We start from the raw sequence: 11,326 nt of genomic DNA on the forward strand, positions 1-11,326 counted from the left end.
ATTTCCCCGGTATCTTTGTCTAGCGCTCTTTTTATTGTCTAACTGTAAGTAGATTCCCTCGCTGGTCTCATAAATAACAGTTAAATGAATTTTATGCCAGCCTTGAAGTCATGCGTTATGCTGGAATACCTACAAGAGGAAGTCTGTTCTGAGCATATAAAGCTATATGAGTAGTCCAAACTGTTAGCTGATAAAAACAGCAAATTTATCATCGACGGCGTCAGACAAACAGACCGGTGGTAACACTTCACTGTACAGTATTTCACCGGTTCTTGTCATGTAAGACGGGCGGTTGACGGCGGGATGTCGTGACATCATGTGAAATGCACCGTACTCGGCCCTGCCACTCAACTTGCCCGGGGTACGAGGACCACAGCGCAAAATCCAATCAATGAAAAATCCAATCAATGAAAAATCCAATCAATGATCCGCAGTAGACCCACTGTGGATAGGGTTCGTCCCATGGGAAAAGTCGAGTATCCGATTTTGCAATTGCCATCTGAATCCAAGACATACCTACAGTAGGTACTCATCGCATCTGGACCCACAGTGTCCACAGGGGCGACGGTCTCGCTTTCGTTCCTTTATTTTCTAGCCAGAGCAAAGTTCGAAACTCGCCGTCGTAAGGGCGGCACTGAAGCTGATTGGAATTTGACGGCATCTTATCTGAGATTCTCGAGACAGGCGCGGAGCATATTCAATTGAGTATGATGGTTGTCTTAACAATTTCCAATGTGCCGGCAGCGTTCTTCAGAAGGGCAGCAAGTTCATTTCGCTATGCCAGTTGGAGGCTCCTTTCAGGTTATTCAATGGCAGTTGTGTGAATTCACGATTGCAAATTTTGAAGCGGAACCGTACCATGTTACTATCTAAGGGAAGCTCTCGAAAGGAGTTCTTACACCAAAACAAATTGCAAGACGCAGCTACAGAAGAACAAGACAGTCAAGATGCCATTCGTCGAGGGAGAAGCGAACAAATTAGAGACTGGCCAAACGAAGCAGGGGTAAGGTGCTCAAGCCGAAACGAAGCCTTATTGACGTTAGCAATCAGTTTCAGGCACTTCACGAAGAAACAGTTCCCGTAAATCTGACAGTGGAAGGAAGCTTTCCAAAATATACACAGTTAGTTTCCTTATGCTTAGTATCTTTGCTTGAATCTGATTGTAGTAGAGGAGTTCTTTACAGGACAGGGCCGGGATCTTGGAAAGTAGAAAATCCAGGCAAGAAAGACTTCAACTGCTCCCATTGGTTCGATGGATTTGTTCATTCCCATCGCTTTGAGATTACATCTCAAACTTCAGGCAAATCTCCAACGAGTGTAATATACACCTCACGAAGCCAAGCAAAGCCACTGATTGAAGCACTACGCCAAAATCCCGAACTTGGAATGAGTTTTGGTCAGAAGCAAGACCCATGCGTTGGGGTCTTTGGCAAATTAATGTCTATCTTCAAGTCCAAAATTGTCGCTCGCCCAGCTGAACAACATAATCTCGGTGTCACTGTGCTCCCCAATCATCCAGGGTTTCAAAACAAGGGTGATGAGAAAACCACTTCAGGTCATAACCCAGACATCAAGAACGTTTGGCTCGGAACAGACAATTCTCTGATGATGAAGATGGATCCGATTTCTCTCAAAGTCGAAGGCTTTGCTTCTCAGAAAGACATGAATCCGGAATTGAGTGGACCCATTGCATGTGCTCACTCTCAGAGGGACCACCTTACCGGTGACCTGTACAACTTCAATCTCGCGTTCGGCAAGGAAGCAGTCTACAAAGTATTCCGTGTTTCTGCTCACACTGGGGAGACTGATATCCTGGCAACGCTGTCAGGTCCTAGAATTCTTCCTGCATATATTCACTCGTTCTTCCTTACTGATGATTTTGTTGTCCTTGCCATCTGGAGCTCTCATTTCGGGCTTAATGGTCTCAAAATCATGTGGAATCAGAACATATTAGATGGAATTGACCCGTTCGACAAGTCAAAGGCAGTGAAGTGGCTGGTTATCGATCGAAAACACGGCAAAGGCCTCGTTGCAGAGTTCGATAGTGAAGCAGCTTTCAGCTTCCATACCGTCAATGCGTGGCAAGAATCGAGTTCTAATGGCACATTCAACATCATCTGCGACGTCATTTGCTACGACTCTCTAGATATTCTCCACTCACTTTACTACACCAACATCCGATCGGAGGGCGAGGGAGCAGTCACGTTCGCAAATGAGAAGGGAGATTCCTCTCGAAGCCACTTCGCTCGCTTCAGATTGACCAGTATCGATCCATCTCGCCCTCTAGTCAGAGGTCCAAAAGTCACAGCACCACTTGCGGAAGAACTCTTCAGAGTCAAATCACCTCATACCGGGGATCTCCCTACGATCAATCCACTTTTCTCCACCCGGCGCTCAAGATATGTCTACACCCTTGTCAACAGGGGATATTCGGCCTTCATTGATGGGATTTCGAAATTCGACACCGAGACTCGTAATACCATATTCTGGGACAATCCATTCGGCCACACACCAGGTGAAGCGATATTTGTTCCTAACCCTGATGGTACTGAGGAAGACGATGGTGTGCTACTGAGTGTGATTCTGGACGGAATCAAAGGTACCAGCTATCTTGTTTGCCTGAGTGCAAAGACAATGGAGGAGGTGGGCAAGGCTTCAGTAGGGAGTGCGGTGGCCCTGGGATTTCATGGTACTTTTGTCGCGGGTAATTGAGCTAGTCTTGGGTACAAATTTGGTAGATACGTAAACAACAATAGACCGAGACTGACGCTGGTTTGTCATTTGTCAAAGTCAGCAAGTTGAGCTACTCAGAAAGAGTGTAATCATGAGCATCAAAGCATTTGTATCATTGATCTTTGAATTAATTGGACTACTGACTCCTGACGCCATAATGAGATACAGAAATTGCGGGTCGCAAGGAATTCCTCTAAAAATGTCTCTGTGAAACGAAGACTAGAGGTAACTCTCGTCCGCAATACCATACAAAAGACTCAATGCCTCGCATGCGATATCCTAGACATTCTCTCCAGCACCAACGCCAACCTCTTCAGGTTCCCAGAGTCTTTCGGTACATGATGGCCACCATCGAAAAAGACGAGCTGCGATGTGGTGTTCTTACAAGTCGTCGCCAACGCAACGCTCTGGTTATAGCACAGGTCCCTTTGTCCCACGATGCTCACTGTTGGGACACTTATATTCCCGAAAGATTGGATAGACTTCGCCAATTCAGACTTGGCTGCAAGTTCTGGGGGGATCAAGGCAGCGCAAATGAAGACGGCCATTCGGAAAGGAAGATCAAGAACCGTTGGATCTTTCTCGCAGTGGGCTATATACGCAGCAGCAACGGAAGCACCCTGCTTTACCCCGTCAGTTTACAGTCTTTCAGCGGACGGAAATGGAATTCCAATCATTTCTGGACGAACCTGACTAAACCCAATCACACAGTCAAAAGGACCATCTTCTTCCACTACCTCCTGGACAAAATGTACTGCCTCTTCCATGGCCTCGGGTGTGAAGCGAGGAAAGAAACAGTGGTATGGCCCAGGATACACACCGTTGAGTTCGGCTGCAGCACTGCAAGTATGAGAAGAATCTACATAATCACAATTCCAAGTGCTGGGAAGGAGCGAAAGCAACGGGCCTGGATGCGGGTAATTCAGTCATTTTCCTTTAATGTTCACCGTCTCTTAGGTCTGAAACTGAAGACTGCCTGCCACACTCACCTAACTGCCTCTCGAAGATATCTGCGCTCGCTCCTTGGCCGTGAAGACACAAGATACGCATTTTCGACCTGAAATTGGGAGAGAAATAATTGACTCGAATCACTTTAGCAGAGAGCTTAAAATTGCCAATATAGTGAGAAGTGTTGGAGACTGTGATCTTGCCTGGATTCTGCTCAGATCACCAATTTCACAGAACTTCAACTCCTAGCTGGAAAGTCCGTCCAGAAGATCTACAGACGGCACAGAACCGGGGTCAAAATCTCACAGTATTGCTTGGCGACCCTTGGAAAAACGTTCTGCAGATACTTGCCGTCCTGCAAGCCACCATGCGGCGGAAGACAAGGAAGATACTTCCGGATAGGAGTTCCACTGCTCTGCATTTGAAGTGGCACAGCAATAAGCTTACCTCGCTACCACCTTGATATGCGGCGGTTTTCATATCGATATCGTCGGCGCATATAGATGCGGCAGATGACAGGGTTGGTGTTGTGTATCTGGAAACTCTCCGTACCAATAGTGGTGTCGAAAGGGAGAGGTAAACTATTTGTTACAATCTTACCATGTACTAGATGTGACAAGGTTAAAGCCATCTTCGGGAGGACGAGGCAATCGATAGGGGTCCATGCTGTTTTGAACTGATTCTAGGCCATGGTGAAATTCCAATCCGATCTCAGACCTCCACGAGTTCAAACGGCCGTAAAACCTCGTCTCACTTACTTACCGAAATAGTCTTGTGCCATTCTTAGGTATGGAAGCCATTTAGGTACACACTACTGAAGGAAATCTTGCTGCCATCAAGGCAAGCAATCGCTTTCGCAGTTGTCCTTTGTGGTACAAACCGAGCCCCACTATCAACATGTCAAACATAGAATCTGGAAATGGAGAAAGCAGCAGCGCCATTCTAGAATCTACCTCTGACGGCTCTTCCGCACCAGAGCAGAAGGGAAAAGATCATGATGTTGCTGAAGAAGGACCTCCAATTTCCAAATGGCGTCTCATCGCACTTAGCATCAGGTTAGTTCAAGCACCTTTTCAACCTGTTTACGTATTTCGGTGGCTAGAGCTCATAATTTTCGCGGAACAGCTTGAGTTTAGGACTTTTCGTCTCGTTTCTCGATGGTTCGATAACCGCGACAGCACTCTTCACGATTGGAGAGGAGTTCGGCGATCTTTCAAGAATAAATTGGATTGCCATTGCCTATATTCTGGCCGATGTTGGATTTGCCGTTACTTTTCCCACTATTGGCGACGTAGTTGGTCGCAAAACTGCCTACCTGACTGCTTTCTTCCTGTTTTTCGTTTTCTCGCTAGGTTGTGGATTTGCAAATACCCTGACGCAGCTCATCGTGTTGAGAGCCCTTCAAGGTGTTGGCGGTGCGGGGTTGTACTCGCTTGCCATGGTCATCTTCCCCGAAATCAGTCCAAGATCAATGAAGAAGTGGATAGGTGCCATTGTTGGACTGGTTGTGGGTGTTTCTGGTGTTTCTGGTCCGATCTTGGGCGGCATCATAACTCGATATGCTGATTGGAGGTGGATTTTCTGGATCAAGTAAGTCTCCTGAGCTGGCAGCTTCCAGAAGCATACTACCCTTGAAAGCATACTGATTATGTGTAGCGGGCCGATATGTGCAGTCAACATATGTTTGTTCTTCATTGCGTGGCCAAAAGATGACCAGATTATGATGCAACATGAACGCCGGAAATGGGCGGATCTCGATTACGCTGGATCATTCCTGCTGATCGCTGCAACCGTTCTTGTTGTGTTCGCATTCCAGGAAACTGGTACACGGATAGCTTGGAGTGATCCTCTTTTCATCGTTCCCATGGTCTCAGGAATTGTGTGCTGGATCTTGCTCCTAGGATGGCAGTTCGTGATCTGGAAGCAGGGGATGACTATTGCGGCAGTCATTCCGGTTGACCTATTCAAGAATCGACGGTATATGGCTGGAGTCTTCTCCACCATGTTTATGGGTTTTGCATTTTTCAGCTGCATCTACAATATCCCGCTGCGTGTGCAAACTGTGCATGGCAGAAGCTCGCTGGCAGCAGGTGTTGCTCTACTTCCGATGTTGGGATCTGTCGCCATCGGAAGTATGCTAGGAGGAGCTGTTTCCGGTACGAAAGATCGACTCTCGCATACCTTGATAATAGGGGCAGCATTAATGTCCATCGGGACTGGCCTGCTTTCAACACTGAAGGTCACTTCTTCAATCAGCCACAAACTTTATGGCTTTCAAGTCTTCTGTGGTATGGGTTTTGGCCTGACCGTATCCAGCTCAAGTATTCTCGCAGCAATCGAGTGCGAAATCAACAGCCACGCAGTAGCACAAGGCCTCACTGCGCAGGCCCGTGTCTTTGGTGGCAGTATCGGTATTGCTGCAGCTACAGCCATTCTTGCCGTGAAGGAAAATTCTCGTAACGTTCCGCCAGGAGCCCAGTCTCAGTTAAGTTCGCTAGCACCGCAAGACTTGGACAATCTGCGACATGCCTATGGCCAAGCCTTCCGCCAGGTCATGTGGGTTTCTGCTATCATCGCAGCAATCGCTTGCGCATTTGCGGTTTTAACGATCAAGAAAGATCTGCCAGACCTGCAGGATAGAGTCCTCGAGCAGATGAGGGTTGAGCGGGAAAGGAGGCAGAGGTGTGGGGATGCAGTTGGGGAGTCAACGAGCAGCATTTCAGCCGACACCGACTTGGAGAAGTCACCAGATCGCAAGAAGTCAAATGAGATAGATTTAAAGGACACAGCTCCTACAGTGCAGAACGAGACCGAAGCTCAAGCACACAAGACCGGGAGTAGGGTGGCTGGCGGGGAATCTCTTTCCAGTCAAGTCACTGCATCAAAAGAGAGCACTAAAATTGGTGCTGAGACAGAAAAGGTAGACGTCCTGGGGAGAACAATAGGACATGAATGATGTAATCTGTGTGAAGATTAAGATACTATAAATTATCATAGTGTTTCTCAAACTTTGACGAATTTCCAAGCCATGAGTCAAGCTCAGTATGTACATCATCATATTTACATACACCTTCACAAAACATAATGTCCACCGAATCATACCCGGTCAGCCGGTATCGTCTTTTGAGGTAAAATTTTCAGTTGCAAGTTGCGTTAATGAAATGTGTGGCCGAGAAATGTAGGAATATATTACTCCAAAAGGTAGTGGCTAGCAGTCTCGTTTGGAACTATTCATCTGTCTACTTCCCTTTGATGCATGCAATTCAGCGCATCCTAAATTTCGCTGCAGTTCTTACCAATCAACTGCCCTGAAAATTCCTCCTGAGTTTCGTTACATCCGTATGCAATGCTTGCTCTCCTACAGAGCTGTAATGTGCTCCTGTTCCTTCTTTCTCATACGGTCTCTGAAGTGAGTTCTAGGAGTTCTCTCTGGAATGCTCTCAATTGCCTCCAACTGGTAACGATGAACGTTTCCAATGAATGGGAAACAATATCCCGGATGGAATGTCGTCAGCGCGAGAGTTGAAATGACGATCATGCTGTAACAGAGATGCGCATCAGTACCTGAAGCCAGCGCAGGACAAGGGACGAAGTCTACTTACAAGCCTTCTAGAACAACGTATTCAACTTCATTTCGCATGATAGGATTGGCCCATCCCCCAACTATTTCGGCAATTCGGTACACGCATCTGGTGAAAATTGTGACAAAGGCAATGACGATGCCGGCGGCGAACAGTTTGAACGAAGTCTTCTGGGCGAACTTTCTTGCGCCAGGCGACACTGTCCCCCACGAGCGTCTTGTGCGCACGACATACTCGAGTGCCAGATACCCAAAAATGATCAGTGTCGCAACCTGGAACACTATTCCGGCTAGCATGGTATTTGTCCCTTTGGCCCTCAGTGCAGCGTCCTGCCCAGCACCTCCTGCCAATCCCCCTCCGACGGCTTGAAGCATGAGAGATGTGAAATCGCAAGTAATGAAAATCCAGGTATACCATCCGGGTGCCAATCGAGACTTTGCAGTTCCGAAGAACATGACTATGTGCTTCAGGGTGATGTAGATAGCAGCGTTGACGAATGCGGGTGCGAAAATGAGGCAGGAGATCTGCATCCGAAACCCGATCTCATCGAATGGATTCTTGTGCATCATGATCCTACCCCCATATCCAATGGCTTCAGAAATACAACCCACAGTCATGACATAAGCAAAGAAGTACGTCTTGAAGTAGATGCCATAGATCGCGTTCTTGATTGCAAAGACCGAGAAGAAGGCGACAAAGAAGGCATTGAGGGGTAGCGAAGGATAGTACCCGTAGATGGTGTTTACAACAGGACATTCTGGTGTTATTGAAGTACAACTGAGGTCGACGTAATGTTGACCCATGGTGAAGACTTTCTTTCAGGTAGATCGAGTACCTTTTTTCGCAGAATAAATGGTTGTGGTGTGGACCGTCTTGCAGCAACATGTACTTGCTGACCTCACTATTGTGGTCAAGCAATGATCAGCATGAGATGCAGAAGGACCAGAGATTTGAGAAGATGTCAGCAATCGAGGGGCACACGAACACACGTACTGGAATATGTGATCTCGTAAATGGAAGTGCTGCGAAGTTCTTTGTCTCACTTCGACCGAGTTCTGTCCTCAAGATCCCGCTGAGTTGTAAGGTTCCTAAAAAATAATATGGCAGCACTGCAACAGATACGTACCCTGAAACCATGAAAGCTCAATCTACATAATGCGTTTCCAGCCTTGCCATGCTATGCAGAGCATGTTTCCTGCAGAAGCGTGGGGCATTGGATAGACTCGGAAATACGGCAGATAACTGAACATAAGTGGATCAATTTGGAAGGCTGTTTCCCACGCTTGCTATATCAAAGTCTAGCCAATGAGATGAGAAATTTTAACGAGTATTGCGTGCAAACCCATTTTTACGTCCGTAAGAGCTCACATCGGCAACCCTTGGCGGTACCCACTTTATGTTATAAAATGCGGCGGGTTTCTATGGTTTGATATGCAGGAACATGTTGTTGGGCACGACACATCATTCTTTACGGCCGCAAGATCGCAAATATCTGATGATGTGGAAAAATGTTAGGGCGGCCGGCCGGCCCTCAAGATCCATCAAGCGTGGTTATGAGCAAGTATCAGCACACTTTGGACACGAGATTAAGCGAGATTCTTTATTTGGTTTGGGAAACACACGCCGCAGTCGAGGGGCACGACTTCTCTCAATTCTCCTTTACCGGTGCATTGGACGGGAAGAAGCTACCAGCATCACATAACCACAATACGCCGGCCGAAGTCAGCCATCGTTGCATGGACAGAGCTCGGCTGCTTCGACAGGCTGGCCTGCGGGATGTCAGGTTCGACATTGTCACCTGACAAGGCTGTGTGAGCCCATCAAAATTCTATGAACTGTCTAGCCTTGCGCGTCGAAATGTCAAGATGAGCTTCGCTCAGACCATTTCTGTTATTTCTTCGCAGTTGACCAGCCCTGCAAAAATTGGACAAGATGGTTGCGGCTCCTGTTAAGCACTACAATGACTGGCCCAACACCCAAGGAGTGAGTTTCTTCGCGCCTTGTTGAATCTACTAATGATGTTTTTTAGTTCCATGTCACATATGAGGAGCGTGAGCCTGTTGAGCTACAGGTTCAAGGAATCATCCCATCCTATGCCGCTGGAACATTGTTCAGAACCGGCCTGGGGTTGCGTGTTGTTGAAACGGAGAAGGACAAAACCTTCAGAGTGAATCACTGGTTCGATTACTTGTCTCAAGTGCATCGATTCCAGATACATGCGCCAACTGAGAATAATGGCCCCGTCAGAGTTACATACAACTCGCGATCCAGCTGTGATGGTCTTATAAGAGAAATTCAAAAAACCGGTAACAGGCAGGGAATGACTTTCGGAGCCAAATATGACCTTTGTGAGTCTTTCTTCGGAAAGATTCAGTCCATATTCAAGACTTCAAAAGATCCCACCAAGCTGCCAGCCGACACTTTCAGTCTGGCCGTCACTCTTTCTGTCAATTATCCTGGACTTTCGCCAACAGGTGCTAAGAGTAAGCAACTCTACTCCAAAGGGTCGGTCCAGACATTGTGCAACAAAACCGACAACAACGAAATCCAGATGCTCGATCCAGAAACTCTCGAGCCTATTGGAATTGCGACCCAGAGTACCCTGCACCCAGATCTTAAAGGACCGAGTAGTGGAACCCATGCGAAGTCTGACCCCGAGACAGGAGATGTGTTCAATTATAATCTGGAGTTTAAGAAAGGGACAGGCTACTACCGTGTCTTCCGCTCAAATGTGTCAACTGGCAAGACAAGCATCCTAGCCTTGGTGATTGCCGATCCTGCATACATCCACTCCATCTCCCTCACCAAACACTATGTGATTCTGTGCGTTTGGAACTCAAGATTCAGTTACGGTGGTGCATCGGTTCTTTGGACTAAGAACATTGTCGATTCTCTCAACCCCTACGATGAAGATATAAAATGTATGTGGTACATTGTCGATCGACGGTCCAAAGAGGAAGGTGGCCAAGGCCTTGTTGCAACCTACGAGTCTGATGGCTTCTACTGTTTTCATACCGTCAACTCATTCGAGGAATCCACGTCTGATGGGAAAGTAGACATTGTCTCGGACCTTATCGCCTACCCCAATCTCGACATCATCAAGCGTTACTACATCGACAACCTGATCTCCGATTCCCCAACCGCTGCAACATTCTCTAAAGATCTCAGCTGGCGACCACGCATGCGTCGATTCCGGCTACCAGCTGTCCCTCAAAAGAAGGGTTCCAAATCTGCAGACAATGTATTGAAGGCCACATCAGAGCACACGGCCGAGTGGAAGATTTCACCAGAGCTACCCACAATCAATCCAAGAAAGGTGTTGAAAAAGCATCGATATGTGTATGGGCTTGTGCACACTGGAAAGTCAACTCTTTTTGACGATCTTGTCAAGTATGATCTTGAAACACATACTGCCAAAGTATGGAGTCAACATGGGCATTCGGCAAGCGAGGCCATCTTCGTCCCTGACCCTGCTGCACCAGAAGACGACGAGGACAACGGAGTACTGTTGACGGTAGTAATGAATGGCTTTTCAGGAAAAAGCTATTTATTGGTGCTGGATGCCAAGCAGATGGTGGAAATTGGCAGGGCGAATGTTGATGGGGCGATTGGTTTTGGTTTCCACGGAACTCATGTGCAGTCCAAATTGGTTCCTGGTGTAGAAGGAGGTGCTCTCCATGTTTAAATTATCAATCGTGCGTTCCGCTTGATCTCAAAGGTTCGTTCTATGTATGATGATATTACAATTACACCTTGATCTCCTTGTCATGGCCCAAATTAAAGGGTGGTTATAGATCCATTTGTAAGCTTGATACCTAATACTTCCAGTAGTTCCAGAGTGCAGCATTCTGAAAGTCAACAGCCCCACCAGAATTAGCGAGGTTCATACTTTGGTTGCGTAGGTATCTCCTGTCAGCACAAAAACACAAGAAATGGAGATGCACTGCTCTACACAGGCTGTGTAAGCACAATATAGTGTACAATACCAATTCCAGATCTCTCTGTAGCTCAAAAAATCGCTTTGTTTGAAGATACTGCTCAAGCTGTACACATATTAGTTGGTC

General features: G+C 47.1%; 5 protein-coding genes across 5 annotated transcripts; 3 read left to right on the forward strand and 2 right to left on the reverse strand.

Moving 5' to 3' along the window:
- Positions 1-859: 859 nt before the first annotated feature.
- On the forward strand, positions 860-2,712 carry ONS95_012513 (uncharacterized protein; the record flags this gene model as incomplete). The annotated part of the gene is made up of 3 exons (XM_058506143.1): positions 860-1,003; positions 1,051-1,121; positions 1,170-2,712. 3 exons carry the CDS (start codon positions 860-862, stop codon positions 2,710-2,712), a joined length of 1,758 nt encoding a protein of 585 aa, XP_058358668.1.
- A 278-nt stretch (positions 2,713-2,990) lies between these two features.
- Positions 2,991-3,500, reverse strand: ONS95_012514 (uncharacterized protein; the record flags this gene model as incomplete). Its single annotated transcript, XM_058506144.1, has 2 exons — positions 2,991-3,353; positions 3,423-3,500. The coding sequence occupies 2 exons, from the start codon at positions 3,498-3,500 to the stop codon at positions 2,991-2,993; spliced, it is 441 nt and encodes a 146-aa protein (XP_058358669.1).
- A 1,078-nt stretch (positions 3,501-4,578) lies between these two features.
- Positions 4,579-6,637, forward strand: ONS95_012515 (uncharacterized protein; the record flags this gene model as incomplete). Its single annotated transcript, XM_058506145.1, has 3 exons — positions 4,579-4,736; positions 4,807-5,271; positions 5,338-6,637. The coding sequence occupies 3 exons, from the start codon at positions 4,579-4,581 to the stop codon at positions 6,635-6,637; spliced, it is 1,923 nt and encodes a 640-aa protein (XP_058358670.1).
- Positions 6,638-7,039: 402 nt separating this feature from the next.
- ONS95_012516 (uncharacterized protein) lies at positions 7,040-8,065 on the reverse strand (the record flags this gene model as incomplete). Its single annotated transcript, XM_058506146.1, has 2 exons — positions 7,040-7,220; positions 7,284-8,065. 2 exons carry the CDS (start codon positions 8,063-8,065, stop codon positions 7,040-7,042), a joined length of 963 nt encoding a protein of 320 aa, XP_058358671.1.
- Positions 8,066-9,194: 1,129 nt separating this feature from the next.
- ONS95_012517 (uncharacterized protein) lies at positions 9,195-10,947 on the forward strand (the record flags this gene model as incomplete). Its single annotated transcript, XM_058506147.1, has 2 exons — positions 9,195-9,245; positions 9,292-10,947. 2 exons carry the CDS (start codon positions 9,195-9,197, stop codon positions 10,945-10,947), a joined length of 1,707 nt encoding a protein of 568 aa, XP_058358672.1.
- Positions 10,948-11,326: the final 379 nt, after the last annotated feature.

This window comes from Cadophora gregata, assembly GCF_030347475.1.
Source record: "Cadophora gregata isolate MNR1 chromosome Unknown scaffold_6, whole genome shotgun sequence".
Taxonomy (NCBI): Eukaryota; Fungi; Ascomycota; class Leotiomycetes; order Helotiales; family Ploettnerulaceae; genus Cadophora; species Cadophora gregata.